This window comes from Rhincodon typus, chromosome 26 (assembly GCF_021869965.1).
Source record: "Rhincodon typus isolate 14 chromosome 26, sRhiTyp1.1, whole genome shotgun sequence".
NCBI lineage: Eukaryota > Metazoa > Chordata > Chondrichthyes > Orectolobiformes > Rhincodontidae > Rhincodon > Rhincodon typus.
This window is the reverse complement of record NC_063357.1, coordinates 6,325,145-6,338,963: the sequence shown is the minus strand read 5'-3', so window position 1 is coordinate 6,338,963 and position 13,819 is coordinate 6,325,145. Positions and strand designations below refer to the sequence as shown.

Below are 13,819 nucleotides of genomic sequence, written 5' to 3'. Positions count from 1 at the left end.
AGCAGTTCCTACTATCTCTGTAACAAGTATTTATCCAGTTCCTTTTTCAAAGGTCATTATTGACTCTGAATTGGTAATGTCATATTTTGCTGATTTGTATTTTTAAATGGTTTTCAGCCTTCATGAAGAGAGACGGCAGATTGTTGTGGTACAGAGGACTTTGGGTATTCTTGTACATGAAGAACATAGGATATAGGAGCAGAATTAGGCCATTCGATCATGGCTGATATGTCTCTTGACCCCATTCTCCTGCTCTCTCCCCTTGATCTCCTGACTAATCAAGAACTTATTTATCTCTGTCTTAAAGACACTGAATGACTTGATCTCCACAGCCTTCTGCAGCAATGACTTCCACAGATTCTCCATCCTCTGGCTGAAGAAATCCTACCTCATCTCAATCACGAAAGGTTGCGGCAGATGTAGCAAGTAATGAGGAAGATGCATGCAATGTTGGCCTTTATTGCGAGAAAAAGCAGAAGCCTTGCTATGACTGTACAGGACATCGATGAGACTGCATACAGAGTACTGTGCAACTAAACATGCATTATCCAGGAGAAAAATCACCAGGTCATTAAAGACTGTGTTTTAACACGTTCTTTGAGCACTTCATTACTGTATGTATAAAAGCATCGGACATGTGGATGTAAAGATGGTTTGAGTGACGGTCAAGGATCATCCAATCTGGTGATGATGAGTCTGTTTTACTTTCACATTGACTGGTTGTCATGCAAATGTAAACAGTGGGCAGCCAATAGCAGGCGGGCAGGGGTTTGAGACAGGAGGTCATCTGACAATATTCCTGAGAAGGGAAAAAAACAGTAAATCACGTGAATGACACAAACTGGTCTGGACCACCTTGTTATGTATTATCTCCAAAATGGAGCTCCAGTATGACACCTACATTCAGTGGCGATAGGACTGAAAAATGGGACTAGCTGAGTAGCTCTTTCAGGAGCCAGTATAGACATAATGGACCGATTCTACCTCTAAGTGTTACTGCTTTTTCACACTGGGCCTCCAGGAATTGTGTAACCAGATTTAGAATTGTGAGCGAAGTCAGAGTCAGGCTGAGCTGTAAGGACTGTCACAGTTGAACAGCTGTGAGTGAGCGCTTTGGTTAGGTGCATGTTTGTCACGTGAATGAGTGAGTCGTGAGTGAGTGAGTAATTGTGAATAAGTGAGTGGTGAGTGAGTGAGTTGTGATTGAATAGTGAGTGAGTGAGAAAAAGAGATGGGAGAGTGCACACTAGAATTGGCTGTGAATCTGTGAAGGAGGGAAATGGCTGGGACTGTTGACAAGAGATCATTAAAACCCCTTTGTCTGTAAACAGAGCTGTCAAACTTCTCGAAGCACCGTTACAGAGTTCACTTCTCTGAGTCAGCTGTCAATGATAATCAAAGGCTGCCCTTCGCAGGGTTTCCCCACACACAGTCAAAAAACAGATACTTACACACCATCACTGCAGTTACTGGGCACAGCATGAGGAAAGGGAAAGGGTGATGGTTGCTTTTCAGACTGGAGGCTGGGTTCACTGCTTTTTGTTATTTATATAAATGATTTGGATGTGAACATAGAAGGTATGGTTACTAAATTGGCAGGTGACACCAAAATTGGAGGTGTAGTGGACAGTGAAGAAGGTTACCTCAGAGTACAACAGGATCTTGAGCAGATGGGCCAATGGGCTGAGGAGTGGCAGATGGAGTTTAATTTAGATGAATGTGAGGTGCTGCATTTTGGAAAGGCAAATCAGGGCAGGACATAAACACCTGATGGTAAGGTCCTGGGGAGTGTTGCTGAACAAAGAAATCTTGGAGTGCAGGTTCATACTTGCTTTAAAATGGAGTCGCAGGTAGAAAGGATAGTGAAGAGGGTGTTTGGTATGCTTGCCTTTATTGGTCAGTGCATTGAGTATAGGAGTTGGAACGTCATGTTGTGGTTGTTCAGGACATTCGTTAGGCCACTTTTGGAATACTGCATGCAACTCTGGTGTCCCTGCTATAGGAAGGGTGTTGTGAAACTTGAAAGGGTTCAGAAAGGGCTTACAAGGATATTGTCAGGGTTGAAGGGTTTGAGCTAAAGGAATAGGCTGGGGCTATTTTCCCTGGAGCATTGAAGGCTGACTGACCTCTTTTGTTTAACACTAGCTTACCGGAGAGTGGCAATAAGCGTTACTGGACTGGTTTATAAAATCATGAGGGGCATGGATAGGGTAAATAGACAAGATCTTTTTCCCAAAGTGGGGAAATCCAAATCTAGAGGGCATAGGTTTAAGGTGAGAGGGGAAAGATTTTAACGGGACCTAAGGGGCAACATTTTCATGCAGAGGGTGGTATATGTATGGAAGAAGCTGCCAGAGGAAGTGGTAGAGGCTGGTACACTTACAACATTTAAAAGGCATTTGGATGGGTATATGAATAAGACGGGTTTTGAGAGATATGGGCCAAATGCTGGGAGTAGATTTATTTAAGATATCTTGTTGGTGTGGACAAGTTGGACTAGAGGGTCTGTTACCATGGTCTCTATGACTGGAGATCAACACGTACTCTCCCATAATTACCTCCTCTCCATGTTCCGTTTCTCTTACACAGCCTAGTATTTACTGAGGAATAGCTCACTTTCCAAAACCAATCAACAGAGAGTCACCAGGACACAAGACTTATCTGTGTGTCTGTATGTGTATGTATCTGTGCAAGTATGTGTATACCTGTCTTGAGTATATGTTTATGTGTGTGTATATCTGTGCAAGTATATGTTTACGTGTGTATGTGTCAGTATATCTGTGTATGTTAATATGTGTGTCTGCCTGTGCCTGTGTGAGACAGACGCCTGACTAATGGTGTCCATTACTTGAGACCAGCTCAGAGGATGAGAAGAGACAGGGCAGGGGACAGAAAATCAGTAAAATTGCAGCGAAAAGGGGATCGAGTAATCAATTATCTCTCCTGTAGTTTTAGGGACAAATAAAAAGGAACAGAGATCCTGAGCTGGAAATTCCCATTGTGCTGCTCAAAGTCTAAGTGTCAGTCATGGCTCAGTGGGTAGTGCTGTCACCTCTGATTCAGGAGGGTAAGACACTGAGTCCCCATGCTCAGACCAGAGCACAAGATCCAGGCTGAAGCTTCAGTGCTTTACTGCAGGAGTGCTACACCGAAGGAGACAATAAGCTGAGGACCTGTCTGTTGAACCCCCTTGGGGTGGTAAAAGAAAAGACAGCATGATTTTAAAGAAGGACAGTGTTCAGCACCCTGGTCAATACTAATCCCTCAATCAACAGCAGATTATCTGGTCACAATCTCTTTACTGCTTATGGGATTTTGCTGTGCACAAACTGGTTTCCACATGTCTATTATAAGAGCGATGGCTGTACTTCAGAAGGGCATTTCATTAGCTGTTAACTGGTTTGGACCATCCTGAGCTTGTGAAAAGCTTTATATAAAAGGCCAATCTCTTTTGTTTAACACTAGCTTACCGGAGAGTGACAATAAGGGTTACTGGACTGGAATTTAAACTGGAGTACTGAGCATTTGCTACCCTCCCCCAACAGGTGCTCAGTAAAATTTCCACACAACATAAATAATTATTCAAGGGCCATGTGGAAAACATCCCTCTGTCTCAGCCAGGCTGCAGTGCGCAGTATTACTCATCAATCATTCACAGTGGGGTAGGGGGCCTGAGAACACACAGCTGACTCAGCAAGCAGTAAGGAGCAATCATGCAGAAACCTATCCCTCCCTCTCCGCAGCAGGCTGTGACATATCAGTGACTCAGTACAGTATGTATCATGTATCTCTCCTAGTGACAAGTAAACTCAGTCCAAGTCCCCTTATTCTGTGCAGTCAACGTTAAACACTTCACTTCTCCTCAGCTGATTCTCATTGCTCCTATGATGCTGCTTGGCCTGCTGTGTTCATCCAGCCCTGCACCTTGTTGTCTCATGAACATATTATTGTTTGCAAGGGGTTTTCAAGCCAATACCTTAAAAGTATCGGTTCAACTTTTCATTTTAAACTTGTTTTGCCAGCACATTGTCAAACTCAAGGCACATTGTCAGGAGTGTGATGGAATACTCCCCACTTGCTTGGATGGGTGTACCTCCGAAAACACTCAAGAAACTTTACATCATCCAGGACAAAGCAGCCTGCTTGATTGGCACCACATCCACAAGCATCCACTCCCTTCATCAGCAATGCTCAGTAGCAGCTGTGGGTACTATCTGCAAGATGCACTGCAGAAATTCATCAAAGATCCTTAGACAGCACCTTCCAAACCCACAACTACTTCCATCTAGAAGGACAAGACCAGCAGATACATGGGAACACCACCACCTGCAAGTCCCCCTCCAAGCCATTCACCATCCTGACTTGGAAATATATCATTGTTCCGTAAGTGTCACTGGGTCAAAACCCTGGAACTCCCTCCTTAACAGTATTGAGGGTCCACTTATTGTATGTGGACAGCAGCAGTTCAATAAGGCAGTTCACTACCAACTTCTCAAGGAGCAATTAGAGATGGCTAATAAACGCTGATCTGGCCAACAATGGCTATGTCTCACGAACTAATATTTAAAACTTAATTCCAAGCTGGCTGAGCTGAACAAACCTTAAGATAGAGAGTTTTGCTGGTTGGGTGGCATGGTGGCTCAGTGGTTAGTTCTGTTGCCTTATAGCGCCAGGGGCTCGGGTTCAGTTCCACCCTGGGGCGACTGTTTGTGTGGAGTATGCATGTTCTCCCCATGTCTGTATGGGTTTCTGCCAGGTGCTCCAGCTTCCTCCCACATGCCAAAGTTGTGCAAGTTAGGTGGATAGGCCATGCTAAATTGCCCCTAATGTTCAGGGATGTGTAAGGTTAGGTGCATTAGGCATGGGAAATGCAGGGTTATAGGAATAGGGTAAGGGGTTGGGCCTGGGTAAGATGCTCTTCGGAGGGTCAGTGTGGACGTGTTGGGCCAAATGGCCTGTTTCCACACTGTAGGGATTCTATGGTGAGAAGAAAACCTCTGATATAAGAGACTGAGTCCAGTGGTGCTGAATGGACAGCTCTTTCTGAATTCTCTCTCGCTCTGTTCTGACTCTGTGAAAGCAAATTCTGAGTATTCTTGATCATAAACTGACCTTTCTTTTATTCTGCTCACATTACCCAGTATTTCCAACTGAAATGTTCTCAGCAGGTGAGACACCTATCAATCTGTGAGCATTTTTGAGTTTTGAGCATTTTACAGCAGTCTGGATCCAAGCCAGTCATTGAGACAGAAGTCAAGACACCTTAATTCGTGAATAGAGTTTATTGACTACTCAGTCTTACAGGTCTTGCCACCACACCGGTGCTACAACTGCTCCTTATATATGGTACTTTTTAAGTCATGAGTAAGCTTGCGGATAATACCTAATCAATCTGTTCGAAGATGTTATTACACACCTCAGGAGCTTGTGGGACTTGAACTCAGGCCTCCTGGTTCAGAGATAGGGACACTAACACTGCACCACAATAGCCTTCCCAGCTCCTATACAATATATTGGCACCACTCTTTTCATCTTAACCTTAAATAAAGACATTAACAATATTAACAATGTGACTAACTAGACATTGGCATCTTGCTGTTGGCGTGTTATACATCACTAAGAGGGAGGACATTGATAGTGTCCCTACCTCTGATCCAGGAGGCCCAGGTTCAAGTCCCGCCTGCTGTAGTGGTGTGTCAATAATAGGTAGATCAGAAAATACCAACATTACTCAGGAAGTTCCACTTTGTCTGGAAACCTGCTGTTTTCCTGAGTTGTGGATAGTGATGGTTGCAGCTCAAATTGTTTTTCCGTCAGACAGTTGACCTGGAATTTCTCCCACTCTCACCATCTGCCGTTGGCATGTCTTTGAAGAGTTTACAGACAGCCAGGTTGGCCATGTTACTAATACACTTTCCTTAGGCATTGAGGCAGGCTACAGACAGCACCACAAAACTTCCTCTGGATATTTTATCCTTCCCTTTAAATTGTTTGGACCAGGAAGTCAACTCTGAGCTCATTATTTCAATCTGTCCCTTCATTTCTTATGTTCTATTGCAAAGGTTAAGAAAGCTCTGGCTTCAGATTTGTCAAAAGGCTGTAAATGAAACTGATTGCCATTTCATGTCTCCTCATGATGAAGCCAGCAGCACATGCACAGATGTATTATAAAATGTTCAGAGAGTGCAGCAAGGCTCATACAGGTGTGTAACATGATCTGTACATGTGTATAACATGGTGTGTACAGGCATGTAACATGGTCTGAACATATGTATAACATGATCTGTACAGGTGTGTAACATGACTTGTTCATGTCTGTAACACAGTCTGTACAGGTGTATAACACGACGTGTACAGTGTATAACATGGTCAGTACAATTGAGTAACATGGTCTGTACAGGTGTATAACATAACCTGTACAGGTGTGTAACACGACCTGTTCATGTGAGTAACATGGTCTGTACAGGTGTATAACATGGTCAGTACATGTGAATAACATGGCCTCTGTAACACGGTTTGAGCTGTGACTCCACAAAATGGATACACTGTGTTGCAATGTTTGAGCTTTTGACTTAACAAAAAGGGGTCTCTGGAAAGAAGGGGTCGTTATACTGCAGGGTTTGAGAAGGGATCTGTACACCTCCCTCTGTGAGAGACACTGTTGCCCTTGAAGGAGTGCAATGAAGGCTCACTCAGCTGGTCCTGGGCAGAAAGGATTGCCCAATGGGGAGAGGTTTGGATCAGCGCTCTCTGGAGTCTCCAGTAATGAGACAAGATCTCATCAAAGTTCTTCACAGGACGGATAGCCTCAATGGCTGGGACATCTGGAAAATGGGATCACAGGTTCAGAATAGCAGGGTCAGCCATTGAGAGGAGAAATTTCTTCACTCAACGGGTTATTCATCTTTGGAATTCTCTAGGGTATTCAGTGCACAGAGATGGATAAGTTTTTTTGGGAATAAGGGAGTGAAATAATATGACACTTGTGACGGAAGTGGTGTTGAAATCGAAAATCAGCCATGATCTTGTTGAATGGTAGCAGGTGCAAGGGGCTGAATGGCCTACTCCAGCTCCTATTTGTTAAGTTGACCTGAGGAAGATTTTCCTGCTGTACAGTGTTGGTGCTGAGTGAGGGGCTCTACCCACCAGATGGGGGCTCCTTGGCTAACCCCATCACTTCAGAGCAGTCACCCCAGGTTCCTTCAGTATCCAACCAGCTAACAGTGGATATCTAAGACCATGAGAAATAGGAACAGGAGGAAGCCATTCAGCCCTTCGAGCCTGCTCTACCATTCAGTAGGATCACGGTTGATCCGACAATCCTCACGTTCACTTTCCTGTATTTTCCTCGTAACCCTTGATCCCCAACTGATTTATTTATTTATTCATTCATTTAATCTATTTATCTCAGTCTTAAATATGCACAAGGACTGTGCCCCCACAACTCTCCATGGCAAGGAGTTCCAAAGACACTCAACCCTCTGAGAGAGGAAATTCCTATTCATCTCAGTCTTAAATTGGTCCCTTTTATTTGAAACTATACCCTGTGGTCCTAGACTCTCCCGTGAAGGGAAACATCCTCTCAGCATTTACCCTGTCAAGCCCCGAAAGAATCCTATATGTTTCAATGAGACCAACTCACATTCTTCTAAGCTCTAGTGAGTAGAGTCTCAACCAGTTTAACCCTTGTTCATAAGACAAGCCCTCCATACCAGATGTCATCCTCGTGAAATTTTCTGAACTGCCTCCAATGAAGTGATATCTTTCCTTAAACAAGAGGTTCAAAACAGTGTCAGTACTCCAGATGTGGTCTCCCCAGCACCTTGTGCAGTTGCAATTAAGATTTCCCTACTCTTATACTCCAACCCCCTTCAAATCAGAGCCAAAATTCCATTAACCTTCCTGATTACTTGCTGTACCTGTGTGCTAGCTTTCTGTACTTTCTGCATTAAGTACCTCTCAAGTCCCTTTGTGTTGCAGCTTTCTGTAGTTCTTCTGCATTTAAATAATGCACCCTAAACAATAAATGGAACTGCACAGAAAGAAGTTGTTAGAGCATCTCTACCCTGAAATGAGGACACACCAGTACTGCATTAGATTTGCAGTCACAGAGACTGACCTCAGTAGAAATACAGTCATCTGTCACTGTCTTGCTCTCCAGTCGCCCCCAGACTCAAACTGTCTGTGATAAAGGACATCCTGTGTACTGCGGCATTTCATTTCCATCTTGCCTCTTTTCAAATCTCTCTCTCACTCCATTTTAACCTCATTTACAGCAAGCACTGAGGAATTCACTGTGTTCGTGCAATTCTCAAAGCACGGCTTTGCCCTTGAGAAGCTCACACAATTGGCATTAACATCACAAGGAGCATTTCTCATCTCATCCCACACAATCAGCAAAAGCCAACTGATGAACAGTTGCCAGGCAACGCAGCTTCAGAATGTTTGACCTGTCCTTGAGATTGTTCTCAGTGCTCTGTGACCCCCACCCCTCAGCTTTGGGTTCATTCACACCTTGCCCTTGGGCTGGGAGAGCCCAGTGTGTACTGTCCAGTACAGGGGACAGCAAGCACTGCATCTCATAACACTGAGAAAATATGGGTCTGACTAGCAGTAAATACAGGTACACACTTCCACAGCAACGCATCTCCTCTTGTCTTGTTTAGGGATGGTTAAGACAAAATTGCAGTCTACAATCACACAAATCCCTAGTTTACAGAATCACAGAAGTATCACGGAGCTGAAGGAGGCCATTCAGCCCCTCGTGCCTGCACCAGCCCTGTTATCGAGTGCCACACTCATGCCTTTTACATACATGCAGAATCCTGGATGGATATGGCACAGGAAGAGTTACTGGGGAAGGAAGAAGGGGACATTGTTTTAACAAAGTGCAACAGGAAACGGCAGATCAGAGAATCAGTCACGCGCTTTCCACAGTTTCTTGGAAACAGATAGTGGAACGGTGGTAATGTCACTGAACTAGGAATTCCTGCAAGTCCAGGCTAATGCTCTGCAGAGATGGGTTCAAATCCCACTTTAGCAGCACACAGTGGGATCTGAATTCAGCTTAATTAAATGTGGAATATGAAGCTACGCTGCAATGGTGACCATGACAACTGTCACTCAGTTGTTCCATCTGGTTTGCTAATGTGTTTTAAGGAAGGAAATCTGCCATCATCACCTGGTGAGGCCTATGTCTGACCCCAGCAATGGGTGTTGGCTCTGAACTGCTTGGTTCAAGGGCAATTAAGAAATGGGCAAAATTCTTTGAGCTACCAGTGTCACCCACATTCCATGTAAAGAATTGTTTAACGTAACACGAGTGGTGACTCCATGTTCCCCTCACCATCTCACACCTTCACCCAAAGTCAATCTCCCCCCACTTCGCGCTCCACACCCACACCCCTAACCCCATTCCCCCAGTAAAGGGGAGGGAAGCCAAAGAACACGATCCATCTCTGCCACTTACCATTGCGACAATTTGCAGGGGTCATGTAAAGGGCATGTATCACTGATGGACAGTTTACTGCTTGTTGTTGGAGGTGATCAATGTTTAATTAAATAAATTGAGTGGGCAGATTGATAAAGGATCAGTGGGAGTGGGATGTCCATTCGATACAGCATTACTGTGGGAGCTGTGGGCTGGCTGGGAGAACCGGAGCAGTGGGCTGGAGTGGGGGAATATTGAGGGGATTAGGCATGCTGCTAATCCAACAGTAAAAATCCATCAGGGACGGATATGGCCCCCATTTCACCACAGGCAATCTGGCCAGTTTTAGCCTTTCTCATCATTCAGCAGTGATACACAGGGCCAGTGATAAATGAGTGGGTTTGTGTTTCCGATTCACTCTCTATTTAGATAAATGACAAATTGATAGATAACTCCACGTACACATGAGGTTAATAAATACCTCCACTCCAAGCTGAAAGAGACTCTCAGAACCTGGTATTGTAGCTCCTGGTGACTCATTCCTGCTGTAAGTGTGCAGCCTCTTCCATAGCAGTGGGGGCTGATGGAGGGGGACTGTCAGAGTCGTTTCTGGTTGCACAAAATGCTGCTGGGCCCTCCCAGTGCAGATCTGAGGGAGTACTGCATTGTCAGCGGTGCCGTCTCTCAGACCAGGTGAGATGTTACACTGTCCTCTCAGTTGAGTGAAAGAGTTCCCTTGGCCACTACTTGGAAGAAACACAGGGGAGATTCCCCCATCCCTCTCGCCCTCCCCTTCTAGTGGCCTGGCCAACACTTAATACTCAACCGATGCCATTAGAGAAGAATATTTTATTTCTCATGGCTGGTTCCAGGATCTTGCTATGTACAAAGCATCAACTTTCTGAAATGTTGAAAATACCATATTACCCCCCATCAAGTTTTAACCTAGGACCTTCAGGTTTGATGATGATCAATGAATCACTCCCAAAACAGTCCAGGGAGTTCGCTTGTCTCAGTTGCTGATTTTTTTCACAAACCGTGATTGACAGCCATCCCAGAAGAATCCCAAACTGCGAAGGACATGGGGGTGAATTCATTGCAAAAAACCCCAGCTGTGGATCTGGCACTAAGTCAACAGCAATTGTACAGTGAATCACAGCTCACTCAGTCTCAGGGACAGAGAGAGAGAGACAGAGAGTGAGCAGAGTGATACTGGGTCGCTGCTATACTTGATGGTGATTGGAAACCATGGGCTGAATTTTAGCTTCAAGGCCCTGATCCCAACACCGGGCTGTATTCCACGCGCAGATCCTAAAAGGTCCGTGTCGAGACATACGTAAAGATTAGGAGCAGGAGTAAGCCATTCGGCCCCTTGAGCCTGCTCTGCTTTTTGATAAGATCATGGCTGGCCCAACCATGAATTCAACTCCACTGCCCAGCTACCCATAATTCCCCTGTCAGTGAAGAATCTTTAAGCTCTGCCTGAAGAAAATTCATGACCCAGCCTCCATCACCCTCTAGGAGATTTCCAGAATCTGATGAAGCCTGAAAAGGAAACTATTTCTCTTTATCTCCACCTTAAACAGGAAACCCTTTATTTATATAAATTGTGCCTCCTGGTTCCAGTCTCTCTCACAGGGAGAGAATCTGCTCTATCAGGCTACTTCAGGATCGTATCTGTTTCAATGAGATCACCTCTCATTCTTCTAAACTCCAATACCCAGTCTTACCAACCATTGGACAAAAGGATGAAAGGACTTCAGAATGAAAGGAACTGAAGAAGGGTCACTGGACGCGAAAAGTTAACTCTACTTTCTCTCCACGGATGCTGCCGGACCTGCTGAGATTTTGCATGAATTTTAGTTTCCATTTCTGGATAATTGGCTCCCCTTCAAGCACCTTCAAAATTGACTTCCTCCACCAACAAAACTCAGTAGCAGCAGTATGTACCATCTACAACATGCACTGCAGAAGTTCACCAAGGTTCCTCAAACAGCTCCTTTCAAACATGACTACCATCTAGAAACACAAGGGCAGTAAACACATGGGAACACCATCACCTACAAGTTCCCTCCAGCCGCCCACCCTCTTGGAAATTTATCACTTCCTTCATTGTCACTGGCTCAGAATCGTGGAACTCCCTCCCCAACAGCATGCTGGGTGTCCCACAGCAGGTGGACTGTAGCGGTTCAAGAAGGCAGCTCACCACCACCTTCTCAAGGGGCAACTAGGGGCGGGCAATAAATGCTGGCTCAGACAATGACACCCATGTGCCAGTGGTGAATTAAGAAATACTCACGTGTGACCCCATCAGTCCCATCCAGAAGTTTCGGCACATAATGGAGAGCAGAAAGGTCACTCTGAAGAATTTCATTTGTTGTTGCCCTTGCCAATGCCGCAGCCAATGAGAAAGGGGCATTACTGAAAAGGAAAAGACACAGATGATGATTGGATGAAAAAATGTCACTTTCCTCGATGGGGGATCTCTTGCCTGTTCCATAATAGTCCTGGAGCCAAGATTGATCTGATGGGATGAGCTGGTGCATTGATTTGGTGAACAAACACAAACACTACTTAACGGAAGTTTTAAAAAAGCAGCAAGTTCTGGAGGAACTCAGCAGGTCTGGCAGCATCTATGGAAACAGAGATACAAAGTTAGTGTTTCGCTACCAATATGACTCGTCTTTGGAATTCAAGACTCTCCCCTTCTCTCTCTCTCTCCCCAACCCTGCATGGATGCTGCCAGACCTGCTGAGTTTCTCCAGCACTTTCTGTTTTTATTTCAGATTTCCAGCATCAGCAGTAGTTTGCTCTAATCTTACGGAAGAAACCTTTGAAGGCCAAATGAATATATTCAATTTTGCAGTGAACACACATCAAAGGGAATGTGATCTCGCAGGCTTGGTTTTGAGTATTGAAGGGGATCGAAGAGAATTCACCCAGATCTTACTCCCTCGTTTTTGGTCCCTGGGTTTTTTTGTCCTGCTCTAGGAGATTACACAGTCTTTGGAGAGAGTCATAAGTGCCTAATCATGTTGCTCCAGACAATGTCAGGCAGGTTTGATGGAACAACCCGTCTTTTCCTGTCTTTCATTAGCTTATGTAACTGAGTAAAGTGGATTAGATACCAAGATAATCTTCAGGCTCACCACACTAAGGAGGATTTTGTTTGAGACTTTTCATTATTTGGCTATGTTTTCATATCATCCCTCTCCCTTGACACACCAACCAGAATCCAGTAGGGTTCTGAAGAAGGGTCACTGGACCTGAAACGTTAACTGTTTCTCTCCATAGATGCTGCGTTTCTGCAGCAATTTATGATCCTGTTCCCTAATATTTCCTCTCAGTTGGGACTTCTGATCCTTTAAACTTGCATGGTCTTAGGACCTTTGACTCAGGAAACTACAAAGTCTTTTTGCAGCCAATGAAATACTTTCTAGAGTGTGCTGACTTCTGTAAGTAGCAGCCAATTTGCACACAGCAAGCTATTAAAAGGCCAGGCTGCCTGCTTTTGGCATTGTTGCCCAAGGGATGGATATTACCCAGGACTCCAGGGACAACCTGCCTAAGCATCTTCAAACCAGCTTTTCAGCTGAGAGGATGATTGATGTCTCAGTTTAACACAGCCTAACAGGGCTGCACTCCCTCAGTACTTTGATTCTGTGAAGGTTTTATACTGGGATTTACTGATGTTTAAATGAATAAACATTTTATTTTCTTCCCATCTGGCGTCCAACACCTTCCCAAAGATTCCCAAAAGAACCGCGGATGCTGTAAATCAGGAACAAGGTGTTCCTGTTTTGGGTGTTCGGAGGAAGGGTCACCAGACCCGAAACGTTAACTCTGTTTTCTCCTTCACAGATGCTGCCAGACCTGCTGAGCTTTTCCAAAAACTTTGTTTTTGTTCCAAAGATTCCCAGATGCAATGAGACAATGGAGCTCCTGGCACAGTACAATGACTGGCATCGTACTAGTCTAACTGAGCCAATGTAATAGCAGGCAGAGTGGGACATCCCTGTATCATCACCTTAAACTGGCCTCCTCTGTATAACAGCGGAGCTGGGGAGTTGTAACTGACTGGTTTTGCTTTACAGAGAACAAGTAATTGTCTGAACATCAGTAACAGCAATACGTTCTTAACTTGCCGCAGTCTGCAAGGGCACAGGGTAATTCAGGGATAGGAATAGGAATAACAAGTTAATCTAGGACAAACAGTTCAACAGATGAACTTGTCCTTTTATCTGCTCCTGGGGCTTTGTACTATTTTTAATCAACATTATAAACAGCAACATCCCAAATAGCAGATTAATGTCCCACTGGCACATTCCACAATGGACCATCCATCATTCCAGCGATAACACTCCAATTCTCACCCCCATCCCCTAACCA

The 13,819-nt window shown here is 44.7% G+C and overlaps 1 protein-coding gene across 1 annotated transcript in view; it reads right to left on the bottom strand.

The window, feature by feature from the left end:
* ppm1e (protein phosphatase, Mg2+/Mn2+ dependent, 1E) overlaps positions 1 to 13,819 on the bottom strand; it is a 323,526-nt gene that overhangs the window by 19,322 nt on the left and 290,385 nt on the right. Inside the window, exon 2 of the mRNA XM_048612433.1 lies at positions 11,730 to 11,851. Within this exon, the coding sequence (XP_048468390.1) occupies positions 11,730 to 11,851 (122 nt within the window). The remainder of the gene's footprint in view (positions 1 to 11,729; positions 11,852 to 13,819) is intronic.